At 42.5% G+C, this 26,441-nt stretch overlaps 2 protein-coding genes across 2 annotated transcripts in view; one reads left to right on the top strand and one right to left on the bottom strand.

The window, feature by feature from the left end:
• COL4A6 (collagen type IV alpha 6 chain) overlaps window positions 1–11,886 on the bottom strand; it is a 116,282-nt gene extending 104,396 nt beyond the window's left edge. The window contains exons 1-2 of the mRNA XM_072334964.1: window positions 11,724–11,886; window positions 11,582–11,639 (exon numbers count right to left, since the gene is read on the bottom strand). Coding sequence (XP_072191065.1) covers window positions 11,582–11,639; window positions 11,724–11,749 — 84 coding nt within the window. The 5' untranslated portion in view covers window positions 11,750–11,886. The remainder of the gene's footprint in view (window positions 1–11,581; window positions 11,640–11,723) is intronic.
• Window positions 11,887–12,273: 387 nt separating this feature from the next.
• Window positions 12,274–26,441, top strand: part of COL4A5 (collagen type IV alpha 5 chain) — an 81,155-nt gene continuing 66,987 nt past the window's right edge. Inside the window, exon 1 of the mRNA XM_072334963.1 lies at window positions 12,274–12,501. Within this exon, the coding sequence (XP_072191064.1) occupies window positions 12,409–12,501 (93 nt within the window). The 5' untranslated portion in view covers window positions 12,274–12,408. The remainder of the gene's footprint in view (window positions 12,502–26,441) is intronic.

Consider the following 26,441-nt stretch of genomic DNA (forward strand, 5'->3'; position numbering starts at 1 on the left):
AGAAGGGCAAGAGAGACCATCTTGACCCTCTGTGCTGCAAGACCTCACTTGCAGCGGAGCCCTCAGCACAGGAGAGACACGGAGCTGCTGGAGCACAACCAGAGGAGGGCCACAAAAATGATCCCAGGGATGGAACACCTCCCTGTGAGGACAGGCTGAGAGCTGGAGCTGTGCAGTATAGAGAACGGAAGGCTCTAGGGAGACCTGAGAGTGGCCTGTCAGTATCTAAAGGGGGGCTGTAAGAAAGAAGGGTACAGAATCTTTAGCAGGGTGTGTTGTAATAGGACAAGAGGAAATGGCTTCAAATGAGAAGAGATTTAGATTGGACATAAGGAAGCTTTTAAAATGATAAGGGTAGAATAGGTTGCCCAGGGATGTAGATGCCCCATCCCTGGAGACACTCAAGGTCAGGCTGAACCGAACTCCAAGCAGCCTGATGAAGCAGTACACATCCCTGTTTATTGCAAGGGGGTTTGATCATCCTTTGCAACTCAAACAATTTTATGATCCTAACATCTTCAAGATCATTATTTTCTAATTATCTGCAGTAAAAATCAAAGCAAATTCCGTGGGATTTTCAGATATTGGCATGATTTATATTTTCTTTTAACCTTTCAGAAGGAAACCACGCATGTTATTGTTAAAAGCACAGCATTCAGCATTGTAAGGCTGACACAAGACTCATAGAATCCTTAGTGCTATTAAGTCCAGTACTCTTGTAAACCTTTAAAAACCTGCCATCACTTGTCCTTAGATAAATACAAATTATTTACATTATGCCATTAGAACAATAATACCAACTTTCTTCTGTTGCTTTATACTGATGCCATGTTTAATATAGTACAGGATTTTATATAATCCAGACTTTAAATTATCTCTATTGTTCAGTTTTGGGCTCCTCACAACAAGAAAGACACTGAGGCCCTGGAACATGTCTAGAGAAGGGCAACAAAACTGGTGAGGGGTCTGGAGCACAAGTCTTATGAGGAACAGCTCAGGGAGCTGGGATTGTTCGATTTGGAGAAGAGGAGGCTCAGAGCAGACCTCATTGCACTTTACAACTTCCTGAAGGGAGGTTGTGATGAGGAGGGACTTGGCCTCTTCTCCCAAGCAACAAACAGGACCCGAGGAAATGGCTGCAAGTTGTACCAGAGGAGGTTTAGATTAGACATAAGGAAAAACTTTCAGAGAGTGGACAGGCACTGGAATGGCTGCCCAGGGAGGTGGTGAAGTTGACGCCCTTAGCAGTGTTCAAAAGGCATCTGGATGAGGAGCTCTGAGATACGGTTTAGTGGCTTGTGGTAGCAACAGCAATGGGAGGACAGTTGGACTAGATGATCTTGCAGGTCTTTTCCAACCTTGTGATTCTATGACCTCAGTGGAACATAGCAGGGAAGTACAACATTTAGGTGAAAGTTCTAATTCTATGTGGCTAAAACTGAAATGCAGTGTTGCATTTGGATCAATTTTTATAAAAATATGTTTGGTATGAAATTCTCATGATTCTCCATTCATGAATATTAGAAGAGTTGGCCAATTGTTCATGAAAATAAAGAAAACAAAACACTTGTGTCATCTTTAGAAACTTGACTAAAAACACATACAAAAAATATATATAAACATATATAGCCTACACCACTAAACTTCCAGTATTACCAACAGCTACTTTTCTTGAAGTAAAAGCAAACTTGCCCCCTTCAACCAGTTCTCCCTACTACGATGACCTGAAGGAATGATTAAATACCTTCCCACTCTCTACCCTCTTTTAGCACGAGAAATAGACATACAGAACCAGGAATACACACAATCACTTCACACATACAACACAATATGGAACAAGAAAAGTTCCATGAAATCATTCACTATGCCACATGGAAAATACAGTCCAATCCCTGAGCTACTACCCATGAAGCGCTGTCTTCCCTACTCACAAGAATGCTGGCAGAGCACCCTGCTGTGGTGTCCTTGTACCATCAGGCAGCAACCAGCAGCTTTGGGCTTACCAAGAACAGAGATTGCAGTGGATATAAACAGAGCAGTACAGTAAATTTTACAGCTCTACCAAATGTTTGAATGCACTGTAGCAGTTTCATCTTAAGAAAGAATCGGGCTTGAAGGAGAATTAGAATTACTTTCCTGTGGCAGCTCTACAATAAACATGCTGACTTGTAGCATTCTACTTCTCTTCTGCAACTTCTAGCTATACTCTGTGTTCCTTTGATACAGAGCCAGGTAATATCGAAATAGTCCAATATAGGACATGCTGACATTCAATATGTGAGGAAAAAATGATCACTCATGCCGGGCAATGAATAAAATTTCAAAAGAAATGGAGTGCAATCAACTCAACAAGGCCCTCAGTGAGGTGCTAGGTAAGATGCAGGCACAATTGTCACTATAAGAACAGGAGCACAGACAACATCACAGAACAGTTAACTGCTTGTTGTTTTGGTGGTAGTGATTTTTTTATTTTTTTGTATCTACCCTTTTAATATCCGCATCCAGCTTTTAAGGATCTTACAATACATCTTTCACTACCCATCTATAACAGAGGAAAGAAAAAAAGGAGCCGTTTCCATTACCTGAAAAGAAATTCGCAACGTTCTTCATAAAGATTAACAACACTGTCACCTTTTCATTACAAAAACACACAGGTAAGGAAGTGCTGCAGAACAGAGATGTGTGTGCGCTGCTGGGCTGCAGAAGGGCCCCTGCAAACAAGCATGTGGTGGAGCTAGCCTGTACCTGTGTCTCACTGCACATTCCTCCCTCAAAGGAATTCAGAGCCAAAAGCCGGTACCCCTCTGCCCTCCTGTGTGTGAGCTCACAGCACCGGAATGAAGAGGAGGGGAAATAGCTTTCTCACTGGAATTTCTTTAATGGGAATTACTAGTGCTCATCTCAGTGCTGGGATGATTTTGTTCAGTCATTCTTAAGCACAGAACACAGAGTACAGAGAACGCATCTGTAACTATCTCAGCAAAATTGATTCCTGGTAAATACAGCAATAAACAATTCAAACAATATCAGTGGGCTAACAGCCTTCTGTCGCAAAACAGTCATCCCAGATCTGGACAGCAGCATAAAGAAAACTATTAAAATAAATAAATCACTTTTGTTTCACTGCTAGAAGGTAACAAGAAAGGGAAAATAAAAGACACCTCATGAGTTAAAGCCAATAATAGAATACTGCTGTTCAGAACAGCTTAGCATGAAAATTATTTAGTTCTTATTATTCAGTTTTTAATTTTATTTTTTAAAACAAAATTTCCTGAAATTTGTTCAGCACTTACTGCTTTTGATACTGTATTTACATTTGAGGGGAAAAATACACATCATTCACAGATCACATCACCTCTTCATGTGTTTTTAATGTAGTATTCATTTACTTCTATCCAAAATACTTGGCAAACAGTTCAGCTTGCTGTTTCATAAAGTATCCCTGAAAAGAGTTGAAGAGTCATCGTAACACTGAAAATCTGATAAAAACATTCATTAAGTCTGCTCTGCCACAGCCAGACTACAGCTGAGATCAGGCTGCTTTCTAATCTGTGCCACTCCTCTCTGAACTACACACAGAACTTGGCTGGCTTCCGTGATGCTTACAGATAAAATCCAACTGGACCCTGGAAAATTCACACTACCATATTAGTTCATAGAAGAAAATTGAATTGGACAGTGTTTCTAAACAACCACAATCAGTTTCTTACATTACCATGCAGTACTGCTTAGAAATGCAATCCTTCCAGCTCTCTGAAGGCAGGCTGCACAAGCCTTCCATTCGCAGAGGGCCGTAGGGCATACAAAACACTGCCAATTATGGTCTGACAGTTCAAAGAACTATGCTACCTAACAGACCGGGATCATTATGCAAAATGCCATTTGCATTTCCTGGCTGGAACATCTGTTCTCATCCAGTGGATGAGCAGAGAACAAGGAGTCACAATCCAGCCCTACTGCTGATTTGCCATCCCTGCTAGGGCAAAACTGCATTCACACGTGGGAGGCAGCAGTACTGCCATGTAAACTGCCACAGCACAATGAGGGTAGGCACAGCTGAAAGACACCTGCAAAGTACTCAGAATCATGACTGAAAGGCAATACAGTAACAGAACAAGCACTTAAGTATTTGAAAGTTAAGACTATGATATTTTACTTTGTATTTATGTAAGGGAAACAAAGTCAAATGCATGTCTGTGATGCACAAAGCCTAGAAAAAGGATAAAACAGACAAATATTTTAACTGTTACCAGCACTTTCATTTCTGAACTCATTCTAGCCCACAGTTCTGCAGCCCACTTCATCTCTGTAGAGCCTTCCAAGGTAATTTTCTGCAGCTCACTTGAAACACAGAAGGCCTTCAGTCCCCAGACACCCCACTGTGGGTTCTCAACATTCCACGTGCTTCAGGGCCAACACATTAACATAGAAATTGTACCACTAAGAGGTATTAGATCGAACCACAGTTTGGAGTTCACTCTAATTATCTAGTCAGATTTTAGTTTAACACTAACAAGATTATAGATTCACAGAGATTAATCTTGTTAAGAGTACCACAAAGAAAACCATATAATCACTACCTTGGAGAGATCAGCTGAAGTATTCTGTTTATGGTCACCAACACATTTAGCTTCAAAAGCTCTCTGGCATTTAAAGAATATTCCTGGTACCTACTTGTGGTAAAAGCAGGCTTAGGATCCAGCATTTACTTTGGTAACTAGAATACTTCACCTCTATTACTGCATGGTTAGAGAGCTTCATCTCTTCACCACCCTATTCACATTTTATTAAGCCTACACGTTTCCCAGTAACAGCAAAGATGCCAGTACTGCTTACCAGAGATACTGCAGACAATTTTCTGAAGCCCAAACTACTTCATTTGGTTTAATATATATATATATATATAAATATATATATAAATGTAATACTCCTCATCAAAAACCATCACATAGCTCACAAGCAGAAAGAGCCATTAAAACTGTGTTACAGATGAAAACAAATGAAAAAAAATCCACTAAATGCAAAGCAATTAGTTTGCATCACACCTATTTCCCTAGTGAACCAAAGTAAAAAGCATGTGTATTTCAAAAGCAAGCAGGAAAGTAAGCAGCTCACTTTCAGCACCCACAGCTAATTACAGCCCATTGCTGTCATGACTGGGAGATGGAGACTCACCAGGCTTTGGTCCTTTCTTACAATAAAAAGTCAGCGCACTCTGTGCAATGCAATACACACTGTGCAAAGCAGGACTTGCCAGCCACACTTTCCATCCGAATCCACCCTTCACTTACGCTGCAGTTCATGTGGAAAGTGTTTACAAAGATATATTAATTTTGCACACAATGCTCCAACTTTTCAACCCCTTCAAACACGCTTTGTTGGTAGTCTACAACCTCACACGGAGGGCTGAAACTGAAAGCCTACAGGCTCCTTTTATGGAAAAGTCTGAAGACTTCTATGAATTCTTAATTTTACAAGCTTGCTTTTTGCCAAATGCTTCTGCTCCTGCAGGCTACGTTCTTTTAGCTGCTACACCCTGCTGTGTGAGCAGGTTTAAACATCAAAGTAAAACGCAATGATTCACCTTCCTATTGTTTTGATGAGTTCACGCTACAGCAGTTGCAGTGATTCTAAACTGCTTTCAAAATGTATGTATTGTACAGAGCAAATGATTTCTGTACACCCCTTCACGGCAATATTGCAATCAATATGATGTGAACAGTTACAGCTATTAAACCTCCTTGAGAAATTCATATAATTACTCCTTGTGTTAATTAACTTGGTTACAGTAATGAGTATTTGAGGCTCTTTTAACAAGCATAATAACATTCATAAATCCATTCTTTAACTGCAATTTCATCTCTTGCTGCTTATATGGAAAAGGGGACACAACAAATATGCAAACCAATAGGAAAGGGAAATACAACTCGTTTCTTACAGAAACCTTGCTAATATGTTGCCTTTTCTGGCAGTTCACAATTAGCCCAAATGCAATACTTAGATGATTTTACCTGCATTATATGTCAGACCAAGGTCTTTCTAACTGTTGAAGATGGTTCGTTTCTACTGATAATGGGAAAAGTCACAAACATAAAAGCACAACCCTCAGATTTGTGCAGAGATTCCTAGGTAACAGGCGTTGACATGTTCTCACTGCTACTGAGGGAGGCAGCAGAAAAATCACCGCAAGATTAATGCCAGGAAACATATTGGCAGCATCTCAAGACTATGAAGACACAGAGAACATAACAGCAAGGCAAGGGCTAGTGATGGAAAGTACAGTAGGTACCTGCTGAGAAGTAAGCAGACCAGTGAGCAAATCATCAAGCGAATGTGGAATACAGCAGCTACTGACACCTCCACAGACTGAAACAGATCAGACTGATCCTCTCAGGATCAAGGTAACCAAATGAGTACAGACCAAGTGAATTGAATGGTGCTGGTTCAGTGGTCCAGTGAGGTTGACTCAAGTAAAGACAAACAAAATCCTGAAGAAGCAACAAGAAGGTGGCAAGCTTGCTCAGACCATAGGGATTACTACAGCTATGTACCCGTCTGGAAGAAGAGCAGAATCAGAGAACAAGTTCAGATTCCTCTGACCAGCAGGAACTGTGGGGAAAAAAAAGTAGTAAAGACTTCAGGGGAGCAGATCTTTGATTTTATGTTAGTTCCGCCTCTTTTGGTTATCTCAGACCTGTGAAATGAAGAAGCTATTCTGAAAATATGACTTTGAACACAAGTAATATCATTGATGTCAACACCTCCTATGATTTTGTTGCATACAGCTACCAGAAACTGTAGTAACACAACTTCCATGTAAATCTGGCCATCACTGAAAGGAAAAGAAAAAAGCTGACCTGCAGGAAATCTGTGCAAAAAATCCAAACCAAAACATAACACACAGGAACAGATTGTTTGATTTCTCCAAGTATTTTCAGTTTTCTCAGCCAGACCTCCAAAGACCATTTTTGCAAGCACCGGGTAGTAAACAACAACTTTACCTGCTCTTTCTCTTAGACAAGTAAACTGAAAGAGATATCAAGTTCAGCCTCCTTTTACAGTCTTCGCAGGAAAGTAAGGCTCTTCATAGGGATATTTTGAAGAGAAAGAAAAATTTAATCATGTCAGTTGCTGATCTCCTGTCTCACCGACTTGCCTTTCTCCAATATTACTTAACACTACAGTTAATAACAAGACAAAACTGAGTTCAACTGCATTTCACAAATACTCTCTTAGAAGAGCCTCTGTCTCCTTCCAGTCCCTTTGTTAGAACAATTCCTTCCACAGGTAACAACATATGAGCCTTAACTTTACTTCTGATCACAACAAGCCATCCAGTATTTGAGAATGGATTCTCAGAGAACTTGAAAATTATTCACAAAAGATCCCTAAAAGTTCTTAATTTTCTCTCTGTCACTATTATAACATTTAAGCCAAGACACAGGTGGTACTAATCTCCCTACAGATGCTGTTTAGGCAATTAGTTATTTCAAAATTGCCATCCACAGAGAGGCACACAAACCCACTTAGGAAGGAAAAGAGCAGATCAAGTATGTCAGCAACTCTGACAAACCCTTTTACTGTCCTTTTACAACTTCTGGTAATCTGTAGCATTCTCATAACACCTGTAAGCATCAGCTCATTACTGCAGTTACCTCAGGAAGAAGAATTAGGAAGGAGTTTGGTGTCAAACCCCTACTCACCTAGAGAGAGTTTTCCTTCAAATCTGACATATCTTGGCAAAGGTTAGACAATTAACAGTACGATATCTGCTTCACGTACTAATATACTTCACATAAAACAAATTATCACTTCTTTTTCCCCTACTGAAACAGAAATTGCAGATGTATTGCTATTAGGAAATCGGTTATTTTGCAAAGGTCATGCTCAATGCAATACAAAATCTTTGCCAAACAAGCACCTCTATACCTATACACTCTTATCAAAAAGAGGCTGCTTTACCTTGTAAGCAAATCCTGAGGCTTAGAAGATATTAAAAACACATCCATCCTTCTCACAATTTCTTTAATTCTATAGACCTCATCCTTACACAAGCAAATATATTACACGCATTACTGTTTTCTTTACCAGACTCAAGGCCCTGTAAAGATATTATAGCTGTAGAAAGTCAAACAACTGGAGGCTTGTGTATCTATGAATGCTGATCAAAATGGCAGAGAAACAGGAAAAACAACACACTTTAAAACAGACTTTAATGGATAAGAGCATATTTCCAGAAACTTTACAGTGGAAAGTGGAGTGATGAGAGTTACAACCCTGTTTTTAAATTTTCTGCTCACACAGATCTCTAGGCCAGAATTTATCTTTGGCATAAGGCCACTGAAAATAACAAGCCTGGTTCAGTTAAGCTAGACCAGAACACATTAAGTGAAAATACGTTAAAAAAGATTTGTATCATAGATGAAAATCACACAGAAAACCTGGAGTATGTTAGGAGAAGAAAAACAGGATGTCTTGGGCTACTAACTTACTGTAAAATAGCTGAGCTTCAGTCATTCAAAGCTGAGCAAACTGTTCAAAACTGGTTTGACTCAACAGTTTTAATTTATCTTGCTTGAATACTTCCAAATGTGCTTGATGTACTGCAGAACAAGATGTTATGCAGCAGAAAAATAGCTATCTCTACTTAACCTGTGTGTTCATTATCAAAGACAAAAAAAAAAAAAAAAAAAAAAAAGAAGATTTGAAAGAGCAGCAAAAATAAATGAAGCCTAAACTCATAAAAGATAACTTATCTGAAAGTTCCAGAAGTACCTCCCCGACAAGAAGAGGATCATAGTAGCTCCTTTAGCTACCACATCAATAACAGCACACGCTCCAGGTGCATTCAACTAGCTTAAGAGTAAGAAAATGAATATAAATAAGGAGTTATCTCACCTCTATGCTGAGTATACTTTCAAACAGACACAGAATGACTGCTGCAACTACAGGTATGAAGAAACTTCTCTGAGAGCTTTGCAAAAGGATGAGAATCTCAGATTTCACTGCAGGAGACCATCTCTGACCATTGCAACCACCCCCCACCTTGCATTTATAACAGGACATACCAAAAATGCAAACAAAACTACAGTCACGTTACTGGCCTAATTTCATACTGCTATTCAGTATAAGCCACCACTTATACCCTCCCCCCCAAAAAAGAATCAGTAGAGAAGTTCAATACACATAATGCCACAACATGATAGAAAGCACAGCAATAACAGCAAGGTAGAACAATATTTGGCTGTACCAAACAATGACAAGCCCAAAAGCAGCAGCTGTAGATACAGAAATTAAGGAAAGAAACAAACAAACACAAAAGTTGCTTACCTTCAGAAAGCCTCAGACATACAAGGATCTCCAGCAACATACCCTCACCTCCACTGCCAACCCATAAATGAGGTCTAGGAAGGGGTGGATCCTGGCACCATGCCTTCTGGTCACCCAGGTGCACTGCATGGAGCTGAGCTCCCCTGGGTTAGTACCACCCACCAGGTGCTCAATCACTGCTTCAATCACTGCTTCATACTGTAACTTAGCAGCTCTGCTACAGTATGCCTTTAAATCCTGTTCCTACAAATATGTACTTGTAATAGAGACTTCTGAGCCAAAGCCATCTTTGCTACAGCTTTATTGAAGATGCTGGCCACTGCCTATTGGTCATAATGTTCCAGAAGAATGCTCAGCAAATTACTGCAGTATTTATGAAGTTTCATTACTGAAATCAGATCAACTGAAGGAAAAGGACATGAGTTATAAGTCACGCCACCTTCAACACGGAGTGCTTCAGCTGTTGACCATTTCTAGTAGCTTGGAGAAAGCTATTATCTTTATTCATCTATTAACATTGCATTCCATAACACTCAAATCATGCAGCACAGAACTACTCAGGAACCCTACAGAGATTCTTACTTTTTGGAAAAAAAGTTCTGCTTACTGCAAAAACAGGTTTATGTTTTCTCTTAATGGCTTACTTTGTGCTGGGAGGTGTTAAGTGTAACTGGTTTCTTATTGGGTTGGATTTTGTTTTCATTTGGCAACACCAGAAAGCCAATTACCCACTACATCTGACAAGATGACAAAAAGTGATCTTTCTTTCCTGTTGAGCATGACTGACAGCTTTTTAATAAGAGTAATTAAGTATCTTAACTGCTGAGACATATAAAGCGCTAACATTATTTGATGAGCCCGTTTCTGGTTCTTTCATCCTTTCAGACTGCTCACGCAAAGCCAAAGATTTTGTTTGCTTCCTAACTCCAATGGAAAATGCCAGAAAGACTCAGAAATGGCACGTAGATGTTGCTCTTACTTCCTTTGGTAGACTTTCCTTGACAAAGTCCCTTCATGCACAATGAAACTTGTCAAGAAACTGAAAATAAAAGAAAAACAAACCAAATCCTGAGATGTGCTTCCTAATGGTTATACGGCAAAACCGGAACAGTTTCAAACTCTGTTGTTGGTCACTTCTGCACCAATCAGGACAAATTTCACTGATGCACAGCACAGATTCATACAAACGACTGCAAAACGTGTTCGCTGCATTTGTTTCAAACAGCTTTGAAAATACCTGCTGCGTTTCCACACAGATCCCAGATTCCCACAGATTCCCAGTGAAGGAAAAAAAAAGAACCACAAACCAACTTATAAAAGAAACTCTCACAGTTCTGCACGCTGTCTAATCTCTTAATCTTTGGGAAGATTAGAGCCTGTAGCTACCACCTGATCAGGAGGGTGAAATCCTACCAGCCTAACGCGTTAGGAAAAGCACAAGGTAGAAACAAGTCCTTTAGGTTTCTAAAAAGCATAACCCCCTCTGCTATTCAAGACTCTTCAAAAGATTTCTTCTCAGCGGTACAGGAAAGTTCTCAGTCCTTACAACTTTAATCAAAAGAGTAGCAAAAGCACTGGGAAAACATTGGCTCAGAAAGCAAGAGCTCAAGTTTTCAACTGTTTTTGTTAGAAGCTTGTTAGAAGTTGGATTTAAATAAACACTCGTAGGGCACGTTATACGGACGGCTTCCATTGATTCCTCGCAGGCAATGCGTGGTAAAGCCAGGACCACAAGGACTGGAGAGCATTGTACGATCCCTATTAACATCACAATGTAACAAAGAGATCGCTCCGAAGGACCGCGCGGCGCTCGGGCTGACCGTGCACGCCGCTCCTCCCGCAGAGCGCCAGCCCACGGCTTCCAGCCCAGCCACCGCACCCCTGGAACGGCACCGACAGAACCGACACCGCGAAGGCGTGGGAAGCCCGCGATCCCCCGCTAATCTGCTTAAACGTTAATTGGGAACAGCGGGAGGAAAATCTGTGTTTACGCCATAAAGTTGTCAGACTGACAGCTCGTAAAGTCGCCGCTTCTGTACGCTACGCGGGATCTAAAGCACTAAAGCACGCTCCCGCTTCTCAGCCGCGAGTTCGGCGTCGTGCCGGGATCCCCCGCACGGCGAGGGGTCAAGCGGGCGGGAGGCGAAGGGAGGCCGAGTCCTGTCCTAACTCCGCGCCGTTTCCCCCTCGGCGCTGCGGGAGCGGAGCGAAGCGGAGGCGCGGGGCGGCGGGGCACCCCGGCAGCACTTACCGCGCTCGCCGGCTCGGCGCGCAGGCACAGCAGCAGCACCGGCAGCAGCAGCAGCGCCCTGCGGGGAGGCAAAAGGAGAGCGCGGAGTCAAGCGGGGCTGGGGGGCAGGAGAGGGGAGTGGGGGCCGCGCCTCGACACTCACCCTGCTCGCCCCGGGGCCGGGCCCATGTCTCGGGCGGTCAGGGTCCGCGGCGCGGCTCGGTGGAAGGGCAGGACCGCCGCCGTCACTCAGCGGAGCGGCTCCGCGCGCCCCGCCGCCGGGAGCACCGCCAGCCCGCACGGAGAAAGTTTGCGCGGTCTGAGCGGAGCCGAAGCACCTGAGGGCAGGGGAAGGCAGGGCCGAGCCGGGCAGGGCAGCGGCACGGGACGAGCGCACCGCCCCTCCTGAGGTGCGCCCCGCCGCCGCGACGGCGGCACCACCCCCTGCACCCCGCGCCGCCTCCGCCGCAGAAAATAGTGCGGGGTCCGGCCGTGCCCGCTCCGTGGAGGTGTGGGGCGGGGAGAGGCGGGAGCGCGCCCTTCGCAGCCGCCAAAAGCCCGTTGCCCGGGGGAAGGGCCGTGGCGGGGAGGTGCGGTCCCGCCGTGAGAGCCGTGCCCCAGCTTTGCCCGCACACGCACGCCACGCGCCCGCCGCGGGGTGCGGATGAATATTGCGGGGGCAAAGTAGTCCCGGGAGGACTTGAGCAGGGAGAAGCGGGCGAGCGCGGCAGAGGGGCGGGCGCTGGCGTCGGGGCGGCCGGCGGGAGACGCCTGCAGGAGCCGCGCTGCCCCGCCGGGTAATGCCCGCGTCGCAGGGCCGATCCCGGAGCTCCTGAGCGGGTGGGAGGATGGAGCGGCGGCGGCCGAGCCGCAGCCCGGCCGTGGGTTGCGTGGTGTTGCTGCTGCTGGGCTGCTGGGGGCCGCGGGAGGCGGCGGCGGCGGTAAGTGCGGGGCGCGCGCCTCCTCCTCAGAGCTCTTTTTGGGGCCTCGAGGGCGGGCGGGATCCCGGGGCCGCGGGTGCTGGCACCGGGCGGGCAGGGCGGTACCGCTGGGGTCCCCTCAGGTGCCGGGGCTGCTGATCTCGGAGGCTCCTCTCGCCCCGCGTGGGAGCGCGGAGCCGTCGGAGCGCGCCGGGCCGGGGATCGGCGTGTTCGTGGGGTGAGGGAGCCCGGGCGGGTTTTGTGCGGGCTGAGCCGGGGGCTGCTCCGGGACAAAGGAGGAGAAGGGCTGCGCGCTGCTGGGAGGCGCACCTGGAGGCGGCGGAGGCGATGCGCGGCTGGCACACGCGGTTGCGCGGGCGGTGACGGCTCCGCGGTTCCGTGCCGCCGGGGAAAGGCCCCGAGCAGAAGGGCTCCCTGGGGCGCGCCGCTCCGCTCCGCCGGCACCTTCTGCTCCTGCCGAGCCGCGACGCTCTGCATCGCCTCCCGCTTCAGCATGACTCTGCTTCGCGGTTCTCACAGCGCGCTTCTCCGGGGGCTGACTTTGTAAAGCTCGCTTGGAAGGCAGTTCTGATCTCTGCTGTTTAGGACGATGTCTCGCTTGGAACAAACTCGTGGCGTGGTAGGAGGTACAGCTGCACTACGAGTGCGCTCATTCTGTAGCTAGAGCTGACAAAATCTTGTCATGAATTCACTTTTGAAGTGCATTCCTTTACGGGGAGACTCCGTAGACATCTCATTTGCCCTTCCAAAGCTGAAGCACAACCACAGTGCACTCCTTTTCTTATTCCCCCTCCTTGATGCCCAGCTGTGTGCCCAGGTGTAAGTGATAGCAGTGTGCAGTCAGTGCCTGCAGGTTGCTAGAACTGCTTCTCTTCATTGTCCGTGGTGCTGCTTTTGATGCTTCATGAAGTGCCACCCAGCCTCTACGCTCTCCCATAACGATCCCCTCTTTTTACCCCAAAGGAAGGTCTAGGGAAGTCTTACTTGTGGGACTGAACTGTTTTAGGAGGTAGGGACTGAAGACAGATAGGTTTGTGTGTGTACATCTGGCGCTTTTCTTTTTCACTTTCAGAAAAGTGCCGAAGCAAAGATCTGTGTGTAACTGGTAGGAATCTGTGGGGTCTTGAAAAGGGGCTGTGCTGGGCTGACCTCAGAGAGATGATGAGAACAAAATGGTGGAGCAGATGGTGGGATTGTGGGTCTGAACACTGCCTGGTGCTGCAGCCTTCCTTTTAGCATGAGTCTTCTGGGGGTGTACCTCTGCATGGCGAGATAAGATTAGCTCATGACCTGGGGGCTCTTGGGGGTGGGAAACAGAGACACACCTCTGTTCCCAAACTGCACAGGTCTGCTGACACTTTGGTTTCCGAATTCTTTATGTTCTGATGTCCTTGAATTTCCCATGACTGTGACAATGCTGAACGAATGCTGATCCTTATCAAGTAAGATCAGCATTTTACTTTTCTGATTGTCAGAAGCGCTGGAATTAACGTTACAGCAGTATGCATGATACACACAGTCTCTTTGTGAATGTTGTTCTGGGGCCTTGTGTCAGATTTCCTGACCTCAACAGGATGGATCTGATGGGATGTGTTCAGGCTGCTTTGGTGTCCTGACTAAAACATCCCAAGTTGTTAGTCAAACTCATCGTGCAGATCTTAAGTGCAGAAATCACACTGTTTGTTCCGGACTGTGTAGTATATACACTGTAATGAGCTACAGGGTAACAGAATGTCACTCTCTTATCTGTTCAACTTAATGAGTAAGGCAGGGACCATGCAGTGCTCTCCTGTGCAGGCTGCTGTTGGATGAAGCATGCAACAAGCAGTTGGCAGCCTGAGAAAGGTCCTGGTTCAGAATGAGAGAATGAATGAGATGGGAGATGGCGTCGTCTGTGCGTGGTGTGATTTCCTAGGTAGCTTCACTGAGAAGGTGCTTATTTGTTTTATGCTTTTATTAGGGTGTGTGAGTGCTTATGTTTAAATAACTCTGTGTTTTTTAAACCAGTTCACTCTACTTATAAAGTGGAGTCTTTTTCTGCAGGGTTTATATTTATACCATCTTATAGAGAAGTGAGCACACGCTGCAATTGTGGAAGCTAATCAGTCTGTATTCTCTAACTAGATAGGTTATTGGATTGTGCTATTCTTCATAACTCAGTTGATGACTCCAGATTGACTTATATTGAAGGTGGGGAAAAACTTTCATATTTAAGACCTCAATTTTTAGTGTGTAAGCAGGCTTTGTCAACCCTTCGTCAACCACTTTTGTCAACTTTGTCACTCATTTCTGCATTACTTTATTTTCGTTGTGTACTGTTTTACTTACAGTTTGGCTCAAAGTATAAGAATGAAAACAATTGTTCAGACATGGGAGGCATGCTGGTAAGATGGGTGTCACTTGTGGCTTTTAGTTTGTTTTAAAGTAACTTGAATGAAAAGTCTGTAAGCTTAGCTGGAGTTTGTCTTTTGGAGATTATAGTGTATATAAATTCATGGGCACGTACATTCCAATTAGTTCCAGCTTAATAGTCTTGATTTGTAAATGATGGTTACATTTAGTTCCTTGTTAGTCTCAAGGATTTTTTCACAGTGTTGGTTATTTGTTACTCTTTTGAGTTTAATAACTGCTCGTGCCTCTTTCTAGTTATGAAAGCTGGGTCTCTAAATGCAGGGAGAAATGGATGCTGGCCTTCAGAATTCCATGGATGTGTCTTGGTTAGTCATGCACAAGACTGTTTCGTAACGTTAAGGCTTGGACCCTCACACAGCTTGTCACTTGTTGACGGCTTTGCTTTTGGCCTTTCAAGGGTCTTAATTAAAGATATACAGTGAAAGTTGTATCTTAAGATGTCTTCTGGCATATATTAAACTGCAAACAAATCAAAGGAATCCTGAATGAAACCTCATGTGATTCCCATTTGGGCCATAATAGGATGGCTCTGCATGAGGAATGGTTACATATCTTAATCAGTTTCTCCACATAATGGAAATAGACTGATAGTTCAGTGGAAGCACCTAGACTTTCACTTTCCTCCTTACAAATGAGTTAATCCGCTTGCTGAAATCAATTACTGAAGCTACTTACCTTTTCCTGAAGTAGGAAGGGAAGTTTTCTCAGGACCAAATGTTTCTTAGTTTACATTACATGTTAAATAAACTTACGTAGTGGCCTTTTTCCACGATGAATAAGGAAGGAGTAGTGCTTACCATTGTGCCATGTAGTTGCTGTTAGTTTTACTGGAATGTGCTGTAACTTCTCTATTTCAAAACAACTGAAATCAGTAAGAACACCCTGACAAAATGAACATGCATATTTTCTATCTGGGACAGAGTGCAGCAGGAGTCTGCACATGCAGTGAAGGTATATTGTACACTTCAACTTCTCATTCACTTAAATTAAACCTCTGCCGTCTCTAATCACATCAGTTGTGTATACTCTCCATTGTATATCACCACTTAACAAGATATCTAGATAAGGTCTACTCGCGCATCTAGGAATAGCGTTAATGCAAGCACAGTGAATAGAAAGCAGTCTCTGCCAATAACAGTAATACCGGACAAATTGCTTTGAATGAAAATGCTTTTTGCTTAGCTGGTTCATAAGCTGTATGGACTCAGTAATACCTGAATCTACTGGGGTGCTCTGAAGTTCTCGCAGTGCCCAGTGCTTGGCATCTGACGTTGACTTCAGACTTGTTTGCTAAGAACAGATGATTTATAGCACAAAATACAGAAAATAAAACTTGCTCCAAAGTTACATTCTGGCATAGCTTTAAGGAGCCTTAAGCAACATACTTTGCCTTCTATGAAAGGTTAGCAATGCAATTAAACTCTACTAAGTATCACTGATATAATGCAGCTTTTAAAAAGGGAAATTTGCTTGTTAGAATACATGTGTATGGCATGTGGAGAAGAAACCTTGGTGTAACAACACGGTATCAACAGTGTAAGCGTATCTGAGCCAAAGTGGAAAAGGTCCTGTTTTAAATTAGTCTAATGCTTGTAAGTCAGCTGCAAAGCAGTTTTTGTTTTAAGTCTTGCAGAACTCTAGTTTTTCTTCAGTTTCTGAAGAGGATCTGGTCTTATGTTTAGGATGCTGCTTTTGGGGCTTCTAGGCTTAATTGGAAATACCTTAATGTGGAGCACTGTTTTACGGTTGTATGACTTCAAAAATTATCTGCACTGTGCAAATTTGAGCTTAGATTTGTTAATGCCTTATTCTCTCTAAAAGCATCGATTCTTTAACTGCTTTATAGCCATATCAACATCTGTTTCAAGACTAAGGGTATTTTTGTTCACTTAAGGAAGTGCATCTTTGTTGTTATGCTCTGGGAGGGAATCTGGAGTGAGTAATGACCTGAGGACTCTTCCAACCTGCAATGTCTCGTGTGTAAAATTATAGCAGAGTCTAGCCATGCTCTCAGGGGTACTTTACTTTCTGCTAGATATCTCGCATATCCTGTAGTCAAGAATTAATTCTAACCGCACTGTAATATTGAGAGTAGACATTCTTGTTTACTTAGAATGGCTAAAATTTTTGTGCAGTAAGTGAATATAAATAAGGAAAGTAAATTGTAGTAGCAACCTTGATAGTTTTTTAACTTGAAGTGTCTTTTAGGGGAAGGAATGTTTTAAGCTGACTTTGGTGATAGCTTTCAAGGCTCTTAGTTATTGCTGCTCAACCTTCTGTGGTTGGATTCCTCTCCCTTTTGGAGAGGAGAGAAAATAGTTTAGTCTCATCAGTATTTTGTTTTCTCTTGTTATTGTTTTTTGTTTTTTTTTTTTTAACCTAATCTCTATGGAGAATTGAAGTGAAGGAGTTGGATTTTAATCTCTCCTTCTGGCACTGTAAAAGGCATTTGCACACAATGCAGACTAGAAGTCAAATAGCTGTCTACAGAATGATTGTTTTTCTTTACAGAGGCATATAACTAGACCTGCAAGACTCCCTTCATCTCTTTCTGTATTTTTCTAACAGTAGCTTCTCTCACCTGTTTCATGTTATATTTAGAGAGGTAGTTATGGCAGGTAAGATCTTATCGCTTGCTGGTATAAGAATTTTAAGGCTGTCTGGGCCATTCGAGCATCTTGTACCAGGTTGAGAGAAGACCCTTCTGTTGCTTGTTTGGCCAGTAGTCAGCAGAGCTGCCTTGAAATGGTTTTGTTTAAGAGACTGAGACTGTAGAGCAGTTCATGAGGAAGGTAAAACTTGCTGGAGGTAAAGACCTGGAGAGGTAAGTGACTGCTGAGTCTCACTCAAGCTATAGTGTATTTATAGTACTCAGGAAATTAAGCAGAACTACACAAATCTCCATTTCTATCTTAATCTTATGTTTAACTAAGCAGTTTCTTGTATGGCTACTGGGCTAGATGAAAATACAAGAGCTTAAATGTGCTGGGAATACATTTGGCTTTATTTGGCAGTGATAAAGTGAAGCAACATGACGAAGCTTACACTAAGAGAAGGGCTGTGTGTGTGTGTGTGTGGGGGGGGGGGGGGGGGGGAGAGGGAGGGAAGGGTGGCTGGAATGATGAGTTTTTGACTGACTCCTGTTTCTTCTTAGTCTTTCAGGAACTTCAAGTGCTTTAAAGCATTGGCAGCATGGAGTGGAAGGGAAGAATTTTGTAGATGGTATCAGAGGTGTTGTATTTTGTTTTATAGCCTACGTTAGCCACATACTATCTGTAACTGGTAGTTATGGCTGGGAAGAGAAAGCCTTCTGTTTATGTAGAACCTTCTCAAACAGATATCAGGCTTATGTATAAGCATGAGCACTGGTAATACTCATTGGTATCTTATGTCTTGTACATATAAGTGCAGTTTGCATTCTTCTTTGAACGGGAGGAAATAAGATAAATGGGTTTCCTTTACAACTTAAGGAAGAAAATCACCTATCACTTCATTCTGTGAAAGCAGTGTTTCAATTCATTAGCACAGTGTCTGGAATAATCAGTTGCTTGGGTTTCTTTCCTAGCTTCTGATTTTGGGAGGCCATCCCTTCCTTTTCTGTTACTTTATTCCGTGATTAAGACTCTGTAACTCCTTCTCAAGAAGGGTGGGGTTCTTTGCTAGGAGATAATGCTATAGGCTAACAACTGTTTTCCCTTTCTGTTACAAACTTCTTCATGCTATTTTTATACTGGGAGGTTTTTATTCTGTCCTAAAAGGATGTCACCCTTGCTTCTTAATTTGCATGCTAGTATAAAATGGATACAAAAACATTGTTTTGGAATCTGGGTATGTGTAATAAGGGGCCAGTGCTGGATGGATTTCTTCATTTGGCTGCAAGCATATGAGCTGTATTGAGCTACCTGTTCCTAGACAAATTAACTTTACATCAGTGTAAACACTTTCAGGCAATATTTCTCACTTGCTCATGTAGAGAAATAGTTCTGAGATCATCCCCAAGTAACATACAGCCATTGTTCCTCTATTGTAAGCAGTGTTCTTGTCTTCTTGGTAGTCATTCTTTTTACTTACATTTTCCAATCAAACCAGGCAACTGAAGAGCAGTGGTTTTAATTTTGCATACTGAACTTATTTCTTCAGTACTCTGGATGTTACTGTGAACTTCAACACATCTTTCATAGTAGTTAATTTTATTATTCTTCTGGCTCTTAATTTCCCTGTGAATTCCATGTCCTGGATGAAAAAGTAACAAGCATTAATTGCTGTAGAAAACCATCAAGATTAAGCAAGAATTAGTGAAGTCTTGTGGGTTTTTTTGCTTCATGGGTTAGCAAAGAAGGCTAATTTTAGGTTATTAAGGAAGATGCATCTCCAGTATCTCAACAGTCCATGCATAAGACTATTCAGTATCAGTTTGTGTTTACTAAATACAGTATTAATTATTCAGAAGTAAATCTTTCTATTTCCTCCTGAGTCCTGGAGGAGAATAAAATGACCATTGTGGGTGAAGAACTGTGCACTCACAGTTAGAATACACCTCCTGGTAAGGAGTGCCTCTGCAAAACAGCATCTGGGTGAAGGAGCTGATGTACTCAGATTAAAACTTGTTGTAAAGTAATTCTATTTGTGGAATGGTAACTTTTGTGATTCAGCTTACTCTGAATTGAACCCGTTACACAGACTGACAGCAGAATTTAGCCTTCCTGACTTAGAAAATATGTATATTAAATTAGTCTAAAAAATTATTTATCTTCAACATTAAAAGACCAAGGTATTCAGAAGGAAAAGGAGGCTTGCTTTCTGCTTTGAAAGATGGGAATTTATATTGGACTACTCCTGTCTCTCTTCATGCAGGTTCTGTGTATTCAGGCATGAAAACAAAAGTTTCTGCAAAGCCATTGCTTTTTAATATTCCTTAATCATGCTACATTAAAACATAAAATGGTGGAAATTTGGGGAGGATGAGAGAAGTTGCATGTCATGGCTTTTTGTGTTCTAAATGAACCTAGAAAGCAAGTGCTATAGCTTTAGGTTTGAATGAGAAGAGTCTCACTGATGGGCCTAGCCTTGTTTGGGAAAAGTGTGTTTAGAACAGCAGTGTGCTGTATCTAACAGTGACTCATGGTCACACAGGTATTGTGACTTGAGTGATCTCTGATTGCTAACATACAGTGGTTGCCTATGGCTTTCCTTTTCTCTGTTTGTTAACAGAGTATAGAAATGTGTTAAATGAGATGCTGAATTGCTGTGAGCATATTGTTCTAAACTCCATTGAAGCTTTTCAGTGACTCTTCCTTTTTGATGGTGAAAAGGCATAAGTTAATATATTATATAGAAGGCTGTTTGAAGCAACAAGGAAGCCCTTAAGCTTTTTGGAGCTTTTCAGGAAGGTACTAGAGACAAATTCCTGAGTTTTTTAAACACTGATACTGAACTGAAGCAAAGACTATTGTTGCCAGTTGAGAGGCTTGGAGGACAAGTAGAGAAAGTGGATGGTTAGGTATTAATTCTGAGCACTAATGATTACAAACTGATAATGAAATATGGAGGGGGGGAGGAATCTCCCATCATAGTCATGCAGGATTTTGCTGTCCTTGAGTTGCAGCTATGTAATAGCAGCATGAACATCACTTTTCATTGGTCACTGTAAACATGCTGCCTGAGAAGCTCTAATTCCTTGCCCTTAAGCACTGTGGTGCCTTACGTGGGAGAAGAAAACTCTCATCCAGTCAGTATAGGTAGTCAAAAGACTGCAGTATTTGGAGAAATTAACCTAGCTTTTTGGCTCTCTGCTTCAGATTGAGCACTTCATTTTGTCTCACACTATCATGGCCAATACCAATCAAATGTCTGAAGTAGCTGATATATTTGAGTGAACTGCAGCTGCATCTTGGTAGCTCTTTCCGTCCTGGTTTTGTATGCGATCATCTCTGCAAAGCTAGAGACCTCTACTGCCTTTGCTGTCTTTGCTCTGATCTGGAGATAGTAAGTGTAGGACACACTTCAGGATTCAACTCCTGGAATGCTTTAACATAGAGAGAAGAAAATAAATAATAAATGACAAGCTTACCATTTTAGTTTTAATGTAGAATTGGGAAAACTTAAGAGCGGAGGTATAATTGTACTGCACTGGAGGGAGGTTAGACACCCTCTTGCTCAGAGCAGGGCTGTCTTCAAAGTTCTGTTTATTTTCATAGTTGCAGTCTGAAAGGAAACTGCAACAGCATCTTCTTTTCCAAACCTGGCTTACTGCAGGCGTGTGGCTGAATCTCTGAAAGTGCTCCATATTTAGTGCTTGTAATTAGCCGACTAGTTACTGCAGATGCAGTATCACAAACTTGCGGCAGATTATATTTTGGAGCATGTCCAAATAGCACTTGTGGGAGTTGGTATCCTCCCTGAAACAGTGCTTCAGGGAATACTTTCCCTTAGAGAAAGTGACTTCTTGTTTTGGAATGTGTGCAAGTGCCAGTGGCTGTTTCTTATTCCTTCCAAACCTCACACTAAACTGCATCCTGAGTTTGAGCAAGGCTTGGGTTGGGGGTGTGGAAGCAATGTGTGTTCTCTCTTAGCCTGCTCTTGCTTTTTTGAAACTGGCAGTGCTTTAATGCAGCACTTAAAAGAGGGCAGCTCACTGCTATCTTTAGAGACATGGTCAGAGAATCTCCCTAACTAGCTGAGAGTTCTTAACTTGCCCCTGAATAAACTCCAGAGAGTGACTGTAAACTAAACGAATTGATGGCGAAAGCAATAATTTTCACTTCCTTGTTAAAGCAAGAAGTTTAACTTCACTACTGAAAACTTCATCTCTTCCCAGATAAGTAGTGCTAAGCTATTCACACAATATCCATTGGTAGTAACATTTTGCTCTTAAATTTTAAAAGGATGCTCTAAGTATTTTTGTCAGTGAATATTTGTGTTACACATTTCAACTTGTCCTCAATAAAGCTCTGTCACGTTTTATATATATACACAGCATGCCTCTATTTTTCTGATTGCATCTCTTTAGATGAATACTCCATTGTTTTAAAATCATCTTCACTGTTGGGGGAGGGCAGGGGAAGAGTAGAGGCAGGTACAGAAGAAATGATCAAGGAGAAAACATCAGTAACTGCTTGAAATAAAAATCTAAGGTGTGTTTTTCTCGCTGTGCTCCTTCTAGCATGGATCAGATTCATTTTGCCTTTGCTACCACTGATGCCATGTGAATACCTTGAAAAACTTGTTGGTTTTCAGTGCTTTTTGTAAAGATCTTACCAATGGTCCTTCTAGCTTGTTTGGGTTTTTTTTTGGCATAGGTTCAAAATGTGTTTTTTGTTTTTTTAATGCAGCAAGTCTTTGACAGGTGCAGTTTAATTCCCAGCGTGCGCTTTCTGCTTAGTGATGATTAGCTGAAACCGAATGTAATCATTCTCCTAATAATGCAGTGTAGAGGTTATACATGTAGTTTCACAAGTACAGGGGGATGAAATCAATTGCTAATCAAATTTGAATACTTAATTACAAACTCTTGTGTGTACCCTATTAATGCTAGCCTGAAGCTGTCTTTTTTATTACTTTAAAGGCAGTAAACTAGATTAAATCTCACTTTTTTTTCTTTGCCCCTTTTAAACATACTGGGAGATTACTACGATTACTACTGTTTTGATCCTCTGCATGTAGGCTCACTTTCTCTTATTAAGGTGTAGTTTAATCTTCTTCCCTGTACTTGAGGTGACAGATGCTCTGAGGAGACCCTGAGCTGGTGTTTGCATGTGGCCAGTGCGTTAGAAAATGAACTGAGGAGCCCACTGCTGAGATCTGCAGTATCCTACTCTTTAAGTGAAGTTTAAGTGTATGAGTTCCCCAACAAGCATCTAATTCCCACTAAATAACACCTACTTTGATCAGCTTTGGGAATGTCTGAACCTGTGTGGATAAAAGAACAGGACCTCCCAAATCACCATCTTCTGATGCTTTTTTCATTTGGAAGTAGGTGCCCCTGACTTACAGGGCTAGAACAGTTGCTCTGTATTCTTCCTTATATAAATGGGCCCACTCCAGAGCCACTTAGTTTCTCAGCTTTGATTCCCTGAGGCTAGAAGGTAGCTTTTCATCATTACTGAGCTATACAGAGAAAGCACTGACTGCAATAGCTTTAGGTCATGAAATGTGCATATAGAGTATGGTGATGTTACAGGCATAAACAAATGATAAAACAGTTCTTACTAGAAGAACCTTGGAGCTATGATACTTGGTCCAAGGAATAAAAGAGAATGGAGAAAATTCCCCAGACATCTACCAAGCTTTAAGTGAGTTAAGTCTTGTTCTGACAGTTAAGAAGGTGTGTACTTCTGCAGATAACATCTCAACACAGTATCGCTGTGCACAACCTCTATTCTTTTCAACACCTATACTTGCTTAATCTTTAATTTAGTGCTTTCTGTAGTTTTAAAATAGACCACAGAGAGGTGGTTGGGTTAATCTGAGATGCTGTTCTATTTTCTTTCGTGTCTCAGAGGAAGAAGTGGAGTTGTATTCTTGTGTGGTCTGCTTCATGCACGTGAAGGTGCACTTGTCAGTGTCAAATAAGTGACATCCATTAAGGGACTGACATTTCCTCTGATGCATGTTGTGTGGATGAAGGTGAGGAGCAGGACGTGTTCTGGGGAATTATTCCATTTCCTTAAGCAGGAAAGAATTATAAACAGACTGCCAGAATGAGAGGTATTATGACTGAACTACTTGGCTTGCAAGCATATTTGAGCCTTACAAGCCTAGCTGACAGTTAGGTCTAGGTTTGTTACATTTGGACGTGGTTAGAGAAAGTGGAAACATCAAACACCTGTCACTTGGGAAAGGTCCTAAATGGCTAGTAAATCATAACCTGTAATGAGTGCCATATGGCACTTCTTATTTGCATCTGGAAAAAATCAGGAAGCCTCTAGAGGCAGTGATTAGAGGCTTGTATGTAAAATTCAAATAAAACTGAGACTTCTGAAAGTGAAGTGGCTTACTGTGTATTGTTGCTGTCTGAATGGCAGGCACTCAAGGTTTGTGCCTCAGTGCAAGCATTGCAGGTATGTAAGTGGACAGGCAGAGATGAAGGCATGCTGAGTACAAACCATTCTTCTAATCTGCAATGTATTTGTCTGTAGGTGACCCAGAGGATGGCTCGATGCAAGTTTTTATGGTATCAGAACTAAGCCAACAGAACTGCAGCACTGAGTTAATACTCAGTTTGTAAGAGATTTTCCCACACTGTGTGTGTGCACACTCAAAAACTTTCCTTGTATATCAATGCACAACTTCAATTTCTAGCTGTGGTGCTGTCATTATAAAGCTACTTCCAGTGAAGTATCTCCTTGTGTGTGTGATGGGGAGTTAAAGGAAATGCATGTAAAGCAGATACTGTAATATTCTAGTTCTGTTCTAATGCTTTTCACGTGGTTTGCTTCTGGAAAAGAATCTGATTTTCAGCAAGTAGACCTGGACTTTGTGGTAGCAAAGTGTGGTCTGCCTGTAGAGGTGGTGTAAAAATGTCCTCTACTGATTCACAAAGCTTCCTGTTGCAAGACTTTGAAGTTACTTGAGTTAGTTTGTCTGTGGTGTGTGTTCTTCTATTAGTGCCCTCTCTTCAGAGAGTCTTGCAGGTTCTGCAGCGTATGCTGAAAAGGGGAGTTTGTGTAGAGCACCTGAGGACTTGTGAGCTTGAAGGCAAAGTGAGCTGAAAAGCCCATCTGGTAGCTTGCATTAATTTCTCTTTGTTTGCACTGTTTATCAGTGGGATATTTGCCAAATCTAAACATACATCCTTCTAAGATACCGCCTCTGGGTGGCAGCGTAAAGATCATACTTAACATGAGCTGCCATCTAAGGGCAGTTCTTCAAACTGATGCAGTATGATGCTGAGATGGTCAGAAACCTGAAGTATTTTGCTTTTCAGGTGTCTCCAGTTTCAACTTTGAAATATTTGTGATTGTATGTGTGATTATTTTTCTTTGTGTATCCCACCCACTGCAAGATACTACACTGGAGCCCATTGTTTGTCCTGTGGGTCTCATAGTGGTGAGAACTAGCCCTGCTCTTTTTCTTGCTTACATTTTAGTGTGAGGCTGGCAGCACTCATTAAAGCAGACAGGCAACTATAATTTTCTAAGATAGAATGCTCTTCTGCAAGTAAGAATGAGCTCCTGGGAGTTGCAGGAGCTAACTCTGTTCCTCTCTGAAGTTCTGCATGTCTTTGGCAGTTTTCAGCTTTCACCCTATAAGTGTGAAGAAAGGTAGCAAAGCCTGGGAGCTGATGGACCACCTGGGGCTTGCACTTTGTCCTCATCTTTGGTTGAGGAAACAGACACAGAGTCTGTCAGGCTGTGATGCCTCTTGCTCTGGGGACTAATCTCTGTGCATATTGGCCCATTGCCTTCATTTCCTTTTTCCTATAAATATGGTGGAAAGCTGTAACTTCTGGGAGGGTCAAGACTTTCTGTGCAAGCTTCTTCCTGCTGACTTGTAGCCCTTCTGTGGCTTGCCAGAGATGAATCCTTCACAAGTTTTTGTCTCTTTGTAAAGCAGGCATTTGATTAGCCTGCTCTTCTACTCCTCTTTGCTGTTAGCTTAGTCTTTTGTGCAGCAGTAGCAGCTGCTTGGCGGGTCACTTGCCCAGCCAAAATCTGTAGTTATGCACTTCTATAGATCTCTTCTTTGAACCTTCATTAGGAGCTTCCAGTGAATGAGAGAGACTGCTTCCTTCTGGTGTCTCAAGCTTATAGAGGAAAAACATCTTCATGGGGAAGCAGTTGTAATTTGAGGTTAGATGAAGGTAAAACAAACTGTGGGCATGAATTCAGTGAAAAGGTGAAGTCTGAAAGTTGTCTGTGGCTCTTGGTTAAATTATCAGCTGGTCTAAAGAGCAGTCTGTTACTGGAAGTATTGCTGTTGTTTTAACTAGAAACTTATGGTGACAATCCTTGTCACAGCTTCTGCTTTCAAAGCAGCAAAGAAAAACAGGAATGTTTAGGTATCTAAATAGCAAACAAACCTAATACTGGCCTTTAAGAGGAGGAAGGAGAGTTGTGGAGCATCAGGTGTCTCAGTCTGTTTTTCCTGCCTCTCTCATGTGTTCTCATTCACAGTAGCCAGAACTGTGACTACTGCACTTTAAAACTTTCTCTGCAAGTCTGAACAGATCTTGTACTGTGTAGGCTTCAAAGGGAAATGGTGCCTCAAGGTATAACGGGTTAAGTTACATATCAGAAGTTTCCTTAATTTAAGGGGGGGGGGGGGGAAAGGTTGATCAAGAACTTCCACGAATGTGCTTTGATTCAGGTTTTAGACCATCATGTTTATATGCTTATTTTCTTACTATATTTAGCTAGGTGAACTGAGGGAAATGATTGCTTAATGGGGTATGTAATGATGCACTTCAAATTTGGATTTTGCTTTAGAAATGTTACTGCATGTAACTACAAAGGTTGCTCAAAAAGTGATGTTTCCTGTTTATTTCCATGGAAACCACAGCGGGTACAAAGAGCACAATAACTAATTGA

Source organism: Excalfactoria chinensis, chromosome 4 (assembly GCF_039878825.1).
Source record: "Excalfactoria chinensis isolate bCotChi1 chromosome 4, bCotChi1.hap2, whole genome shotgun sequence".
NCBI lineage: Eukaryota > Metazoa > Chordata > Aves > Galliformes > Phasianidae > Excalfactoria > Excalfactoria chinensis.